The sequence below is a fragment of the Hippocampus comes genome, unplaced genomic scaffold (genome assembly GCF_001891065.2).
Source record: "Hippocampus comes isolate QL1 unplaced genomic scaffold, H_comes_QL1_v1.1 scaffold112, whole genome shotgun sequence".
NCBI lineage: Eukaryota > Metazoa > Chordata > Actinopteri > Syngnathiformes > Syngnathidae > Hippocampus > Hippocampus comes.
This window is the reverse complement of record NW_017805841.1, coordinates 1,188,788-1,197,211: the sequence shown is the minus strand read 5'-3', so window position 1 is coordinate 1,197,211 and position 8,424 is coordinate 1,188,788. Positions and strand designations below refer to the sequence as shown.

Below are 8,424 nucleotides of genomic sequence, written 5' to 3'. Positions count from 1 at the left end.
CAGAAATTCCAGGTAAGGGGGGAAATACAGTTTCCAGTAACTAAATTGTGCAGAGTATAGCCTGTTTGTGTGGTTAGCAGTGTGGTTTCATTGGTTTGACTGTCTTTTAAGGAGCCCCATAAATTGAGCATTCATTTTTTCCCCCGGAAACGCGTCAGAGTACATCCTCAAAATCACCTCACCACATTAAGGTAAAGTTGACTTGACAAAACAGTTTCAACTTTTCGCATCACAAAAAGTAGGCACTACCACTGATGGCTACACGACACAAATTTCACTTGGTTGTAAAAGCTAAAATATAAAAACCTGGTAAGAATCACTACAGGCAATTGTGGGATTTTTTTTTAAACATTGGTGAACAACCAGCGCTTTAAGTGGGAAAAAAGTGCAACTAAACCACTTATTTAATTGTTAAGCGTGTATATAAGTGTGTGTGAATGTGAAATTGTGGTTTACATATCCTTGAAAACAAATTTAACCTTTTCCAAGAGAGATGAAACAAGGAACCAGAGCAATATAATACAGACGCGTATTCTCTAAAGCTGATTTCCAATTAAAACTTGCAAACCAGATTTTTTTTTAAAATTAGACAAATATAGAAATGAGTTATGGTACAACATGTAACGGGCATAAAAGTTTATTTAAACGCCTTATTTTTTATTATAAAACCCGATTTTTTTCAGTATCACTGGTACGCGTTATCGACCCCGTGACGTCACCGTCTACACTCAGCTGATCCTCCTGACCGACACAATGACGAGCTGGTGTCAGCGGCAACTGCGTGGAACAGCTAGTAACTTCTTTTTATTTTAACCTGGCATTTCAAAGCTTGCCATTGCCACGACTCTGGTTAGGCCATTAATTCTCGTGCAGACGAGCGTGCTTGCCAGCAGCCAAGCTTGGTCGTTTAAGCTAGTTAGCTAGGAAGCAGTTATGTTAGCTCCGCCGTGATGCGTTTATGAGCCTCTTCCATTGCGCTTCCGTGTCGAATGCTTGACGTCTGACTGAGAGCAAACTGCGAGATGGAAGACTACGATGAAGCGGACTCTCTGGAAACACCCGAGCTACCTCTGGAGGTCAGACATCTTCATTTAACTTTACATTGTAGCTCGTTGACTGAAATTAATTTGTCCAGACTACGTAGTCTGAAAAGAATTACAGTCAGAAAGGACGTCATTGTAACAGTACATTTAAAATTTCCGACATGAACCGAAACGCCACACTCCTAGGTCAACACAAGATAAACCACCTGGCATGTGTACTTAGGCAACATAACTTGAGTCTCATAAAATTAATATTTTCACGTTCTTAATAGTTTTTTTCTTATAAATGAGAGTTCAATTCTTGTAAAATTACAAATAGATTCTGCATTTTTATAATAATTTGACGTCTAAATGCAGCTTTTTGTTTTGCAATGTTATTAGTCCCTTTTTAGTCTTTTAAAAATTACACTGTACATTGTACAGTAGTTGCCATGGGGAGCTAATGTGAAGCTAGCTCTAATATTGAAATGTTTTCATGTGGAAAGTGGAGACAATATAACAGCACTTGTAATGTGTGCAACTTGAGCATTTTGCGTACCGGAAATAGAGCTGGATTTAACACAGTTAATTTATTACACCGCCTGAAAAACAGATGCCCCCCCCCCAAAAAAAAAAAGATTTAATGTTTTCCTTGGTTTAAACCACTGCTCCACAAGCCATATAAAAGGTGTCATGTTGGTATAGTTTTGTCCCCCCGCCCCCTCAAAAAAATCCTCCAAAATTGCAACAGTTTGGATGCGCTCTTTTTCTCCTAAATACATTACCAAGGGATTGGGATCTGTGTATTCTCAGAGCTTCAAATTCAGGTGTGCCTAATTCTTATACCCCTTTGATTTCATTCTTGTAGAATAACTTCTCTATGATATTTTTTCCCACTATGGCTCTCATAATCCAGATAACAGTCATTGATTATGCGTAGAACGTCGTTTAACATTACATATGTAATGTCCTTGTCTTTCTTTCTAGATTGTAGTCTACATCCTGAGTTTCCTCCAGACTTCAGACAGAAAGGAAGCATCACTGGTCTGCCGCAGCTGGTACATTGCCAGCCAGGACTTGTGTTTTCAGGTCATTTTTGCCACATCACTTATACCGAATTCTACAAATCTGCAATAACATTCGATTTGTCAAGTGAAGGCCGTGCACGTGCAAAGCAAACCTTTTGTCTGTCTCTCTTTTTGCCTGTAGAAAAATGTCATATTTTGCTTTCCGGCTTCAGCCTCATCCTTGGAGCTGGTCAGGAGTCTGGGACGAAGGTCTCGCTGCAGCTTGATCATCAGACAGCTGGATGGCTTCAGCTTGTCCAGATCTCTGCTACTGGAGGTCAGACGGGTGGGGGTTGGCAGTGGGATGATTGTCATCAGAAAACCTTAAATATAACTTTATTCAAGTCTTAAATAGAAGAATCAAAATCTAACTATACCTTGCCACACAACAGAAGCTTTATTTCTTTACATTTTCTTTTAAGATTTTTTAGCATGTTTTTGTTGTTATATTGTTCATGTTTCTTCATTAAACACCTAAAAAAAGGTTGTTGATTTTTAGGGAGCTGAAACAGACTAATCACTTGACTTTTTTGTGGAAAATAAATTTGACAAACGAGTGAATTGTGTTTAGCGCGTCTTCGGGCAACACATTCAGTTTGTAAGTTACGGCACCACTGTATGCCTAACTTGACAGAAAAAAAGCATGGATCTTGTCAGCACTTCTGAGGTCAGAACTTCACTGACAATAGTTGAGAGATGTTAAAGCTGCTGTCTTTATCTAAGACTTTTCATGGTCATTTAGCAGGAAGAGGTACTTCAGTATTAACTACATGCCACCTGTATTATCGTATTGGCCCAAATATGAGACGGCCCTGATTCTAATACGACACCCTCTTTTTCAAGACTCAAGTTTGAAAAAAGACTTTTTGAACACCAAATTAATTTTTATACAGAAAATAATTACAGTACAGTACATCTGAAACAAATGATTATAACAATATATTTGAGAGAAAAAGCATGTTATTTTGCCTCATTCAAATCTTAATATCTGAACATTTAAATATGTAAACTAAAGTGCAATCACATTCGTAAATGAATGGCTTCTGCTTTTGAAATGTAAATTACATCATAACTTATCCTCAGCTGCCGGTTAACCTGGCCGATCCTCGACCCACTTTTCTGCAGATTGTCGCTACGTTTCTCCATTTTCTGTTATCTCTTCTATTATTGTCTTCTCTTTTCTTTCTTACCGCTATTTTTTTATTTTTCTTCTTTGTGCTACCGCTATTTTTATTTTTATTCTTCGTGACAGGGTTTCACTTTGGCCTGGGGAGTCAAGTTCAGCATTCGCTTCAATGATATCTGGCGCCATCTAGCGTCGTGAATGGGTATAATGACTAGACTCCGAATATAAGATGACCCCCCACTTTTTCAGTCTTATTTCAATGCAAAAAACACCGTCTTATATTCGGGCCAATACGGTACTACATGCCACTGTATTAACACAAGCATGAAGATACAATCCATCTCTTAATCAACTATTCCTGTTTTGGGGTTGACCCCGAAATTCCCAGTTCATATCCATGTATGACGTTTTGTACTATTTTATGTTTCCGGCTTTGTGTAAAAGCCCCTTCCATGTTCCCAGTGTATAAAGCAAAGTCCACAGATGAAGGCCTGGATAATGTATGATCAGGAAGAACTTGTTTCGAACCCCGACCTCAACCCCACCAAACACAGAGAGCTATATATCTTTGGAAATGTCACTTACCGTATGTGTCCCAGTGTGACTTCAGTCTCTCACGTGTCCCCTTGCCTCTCTGCCATCAGGTGGGCCGAAGTGTCGGCTCCAAGTTGGACAGCTTAGCACTGCCTGGCAGCAGTGTCACTGAAGCCTCCTTGTTGGCTCTCCTCCCTCGCCTCACTTCCCTCCGCAGGCTCGACCTAAGAGGCCTGGACAGCCTCTTCATGTCTGGAGCCTTCCTCTCCAGGAAGGAACACAGACAGCAGGTAATAAATCCAACATCACTCGGAGACATTGTCTTGGAAATTAATTTTCCATCTTGTGCATCATCTTTATATTCAACACAGAACAGCAATGTGCCTGTCAATTTCAGCCTTGAAACTGTAAATATTCTCAGATTTCTGTCGACTTCCAAAGCTGACTGATGACACTTCGTCACTCCACAGTTTTATTTACAAACTACTATATATTATTGTTTTTCTTTTTTTTTTTTTTTGGTCTTTGGGTTATGTAAAATTGTTGATAGAAGACAAAATTTGGAATAAGCACATCAGTGAATAGGAAAGTTGTCCTAATATGAATCCTGGTTAAGTTAGTAGTCGTTCCACCATTTAGTTTTCCTGTTCAAACTCCCCAATGTTTTCTTTCCACTGTGATCCAGGTTAAGTCGGCTATCTCTGGCCTTGAGGAACTGGACCTGTCCGACCTGCGCTACCTCTCTGACCTCACCTTCAACCGCCTGACGGGCTGCACACCTCGCCTCCGCCGCCTCGCGCTGGCTGGCTGCCACATTGCTTTTGAGTTTGACCCCTACAGTGGCTGCCCGGTGGGAACCGTCAAGGTTTCCTCTGCGCTACTCTCACTGAGGAACCTGCGGAAGTTGCTCACGGAGCAGAGCGCCACCCTTGTTGCTCTGGACCTCAGCAGAACCTCCATCACTCCCGAATCCCTTCGCACTATTGCCCAGGTTAGGAAACGTTGCTTCTCCACATAGATCAGAACCGCAATATATGCACTAATCAATGTGCAATCTTCACTTGAGTGCAAAGGTTTTCCCACCATTTGGGTTATATGACGTGTGTTACAGGTTCAAGGTTTGGCCTTGGAGGATCTGTTTCTGCAAAGTTGCAAGGAGCTGACAGACTACTCGGTGGAGGTTCTGGTGAAGCACCAGCCGGGCCTCCAGAAACTGGACATCAGCGGCTGCACCGAGTTGACCAGCAGGGCCGTGGTGGCCGTAGCGCGAGGCCTGAGCTCCCTTACGGACCTCTCGTTGTCACGTGACTGGAAGATCACTGAAACAGGTATCCTGTTGGTCAGAGGAGGCCAGCACGGGAGATTTTCATTTTTAAGACTCGATTGTTCGTAGAGTGGACGTGAAAACCTTGATTTTGAAGGGTTTGCTGCGTTAGGAATAATTTTTAGACCTTTTCGGGCTATGTCACCCATTATTGATTATTTTTCAACTATCCGCAATGCCACATGTTCCGGCTGAAACAAGGTTGAGTTCAGAGATTTGCATGACAACATTCGGACAATCTGGAATAGTTGTTCAATGACCTGCAGGCATCTCCATCAAGTCCTTAGTTCTTCATATATCTGGATGGGGCAAGACAAAGAAGAAAAATCAAGAATGTCTGGCTAAATTTTGCTAACGAAACATGACGTGCCATTGTGGTCCACTTTTTTGACTTTATCTATATTTAGACTGCATCCAGGAAAAGTATATCTGGCATAGATGCCAAACGGTAACCACAGCAAAGTGTGTAAACGGTTCCTCATGGTGTCATTTATTTCCATCTCGGAGACTTTGCATTTTCCCAGAAGCGTGTGGACTTTCTAACGTGTGCCTGCTGTTGAAGTCAAGTGATGGTAGTCATGTGGTGTGCAGGCCTAGCTGACCTGGTGTCAGTCCCATCCCTGCGGAGTCTGGATCTATCCGAGTGTCTTCACGTCGGTGGGGCAGAGATGGTGAAAGGTTTGTCGCGATGCCTTGCTGAGCGAGCGCAGCTGGAGAAGCTCAATCTCCGGAGCTGTACTTACATGCGGGTCAGTCCTGTCCGGCGTCCGTCGTGGTCTTAATGAGGACACAGTTTACAAAGTAGACGGACAATATAATGGTCTCCCTTTGGCTCTCCTCAGGATGAGGCCGTATTCTCACTTACGCAGGTTCTAGGCGGCAGTCTACGTGAGCTGGACCTAACCTCGTGCGTCAACGTGACCGACCTGTCGGTGCGCGCCATTGCCACCTACCTGCAGGGCCTGGTGGTCCTGCGACTCGGCTGGTGTAAAGAGGTGACGGATTGGGGTCTGCTGGGGATGGTGGAGACGAGCACGTGCGTGCTGGACGAGGAGAAGGTGAGCGTTGCAGACGGAGAGTGCTGTCGTTGCTGGTATCACGTGTATATATTGTTTCATCAAACATGAAAAGTTGACGTGATGACATGATAAAGCCGGATTGGTTTGCATTATTATGCTCATACGTTTCCTGACTTCATTCACGCCACGCCACGCAGTTCATTTGCCTTTATTTTAGGGTAAGCATGAGTTATAAGACAAATGCTTTTGGGCTATTATACATCTGATATTGTCGATTGTGGTACAGGATAAATTCAACGCTTGTTTGTTACAAAAATACTTGGAGGAGCACCTTGAAAAAATAATCATGTCTTAAATCGGTTGTTAAGGGGAGAAGAAAAATAAATCTCAGTTTGATTATTTCCCAACATTATTCAGCCCGGCGGTCGACTGGTTAGCGCGTCGGCCTCACAGTGCGGAGGTGGAGGGTTCGATTCCAGTTCCGGGCTTCCTGTGTGGAGTTTGCATGTTCTCCCCTTGCCTGCGTGGATTTTCTCCGGGCACTCCGCTTTCCTCCCACATTCCGAAAACATGCATGGCAGGCTGATTGAACACTCTAAATTGTCCCTAGGTATGAGTGTGAGCGCAGATGGTTGTCCGTCACTGTGTGCCCTGCGATTGGCGGGCAACCAGTTTAGGGTGGACCCCGCCTACTGCCTGGAGACAGCTGGGATGGGCTCCAGCATGCCCGCGACCCTTGTGAGGATAAGCGGATTCGAAAATGGATGAATGAATTATTCAGACCTAATTGGAGGTGGGGGAGGGGGGCTGTTATTGAAATTACCCTCACTGTTACACAACAGTATCAGAATTTTCCCCATTGAAGTCATATGTCCGCATTCCCCTCGACAGGAAGACAGGGGCCCCAGGTTCACACGCACCTTCGGCAACATGGGCTTCTTCAAGCCTCCGCGATTGCCCTTCGAGGAGCGACCCAAGCTGGTGACGCCGGACGACTTGAAGCAGTTCAAATTGCAGGCGGGGGCGTCGCTGTTAGCGCTCCGCAGGCTGCGTGAACTCAACTTGTCCGCCTGCTGCAAGCTCACCGACAGCAGCATCACGCAGGTTTTCTCGATTCCTTGCTTTTGCACCTGAAAAGAAAAATCATAAGACTGATAGGCAGTCAAAGTGTGAGTCCATTTTTGAGGGAGAGCCTGTACTCAAAAGATGAAGTCATTGTTTGCGTCTTCCATGCGTAGGTGGTGCGCTTCGCAGACCTCCAGTGTCTCTTTTTGTCCTCGCTGCCCGACATCACCGATGCCAGTTTGTTGGCTGTGGCCCGGCACTGCCGGGCGCTCACCAGCCTGGAGCTCAGCCGCTGTGCGCACATAAGCGACCGCGGCGTGGCGCAGGCGGCGCCGTTCCTCCACAGGTTGCAGCATCTCTCCCTCTCGGCTTGCAATCACATTACAGATCAGTAAGTCAGTGCTCTGCCATGTTATTTAAAACAGCAAATCCCCAATCATCGGTTTCTTCAAAATACTGCATCACGTGAAATCGGTTCTGTTGCACAACAAGACCGTAAGGTGTTCTTGTGGTGTCATCGTGTTTGACTTATGGATATTTCCAGATCTTTGCTCCTGCTGGCTCAGCACTGTCAGCGACTGAAGACACTTGACGTGTCCAAGTGCAACAAGATCTCAGGAACCACCGTGGACCACCTTCAATCACAGCTGCCCTTTTTGGAAAACCTCCACTGCAAAATATCCGGTGGGACTGACTTTTCACTCTGATTTAAATGTTCTTCGTGACTTTTCATCAAGCAAATGTGTTGACCAAACCTGGGAAGAAGTGTTGAGGTTCTTAACATTGTCCACAAATGAACAGTTGAGAGGTTTCAAACTTAACGGACAGATTGCCCCACCCAAACAGTGTTTTTTTTTTTGTTTTTTTTTACTTAGGTCTTCTAGTAGCATTTAGAATTCATTTCACGTTATCCCTAATTGGGAAGAAATCAGTTAGGCTTCTGGCATGTAGCGCTCTAAACCAAGTTCAAATGGACAGCACTCTCTGCACTATACCAGTAGCACAATTTTTCTCAGCCAGTCAGTGACTGAAAGCAACGCTAACGGTTATTCGTGAAGCTTCATTTGTCCGTCACTAGTTATAATGAAAGACGTGTGGAACAAACCTGTATAGAGTCTCGTTTTTTGTTTTTTTTTATAAACAAGCAACTTGTGAAAACTGTCACACAATAGTTTAAAATACATGTTGAGTGTCCAATAAATGCCCTTTCGCTAATACATTTTAGGAATGCGCATTTAAAATACATCCAAACACAAAATATTGTCCG

General features: G+C 43.8%; 1 protein-coding gene across 2 annotated transcripts; it reads left to right on the top strand.

The window, feature by feature from the left end:
- The first annotated feature begins 589 nt into the window (after window positions 1-589).
- On the top strand, window positions 590-8,185 carry fbxl9 (F-box and leucine rich repeat protein). 2 transcript variants are annotated; one of them, XM_019888331.1, is made up of 11 exons: window positions 590-793; window positions 2,010-2,111; window positions 2,263-2,366; window positions 3,860-4,039; window positions 4,435-4,740; window positions 4,861-5,077; window positions 5,665-5,822; window positions 5,916-6,131; window positions 6,984-7,196; window positions 7,331-7,548; window positions 7,702-8,185. In XM_019888331.1, the coding sequence occupies exons 1-11, from the start codon at window positions 754-756 to the stop codon at window positions 7,862-7,864; spliced, it is 1,917 nt and encodes a 638-aa protein (XP_019743890.1). In that variant the 5' UTR covers window positions 590-753; the 3' UTR covers window positions 7,865-8,185. The 2 variants fall into 2 exon arrangements, with proteins under 2 accessions (XP_019743890.1, XP_019743889.1); XM_019888330.1 differs by having other exon boundaries at window positions 593-1,076; window positions 2,232-2,366.
- Window positions 8,186-8,424: the final 239 nt, after the last annotated feature.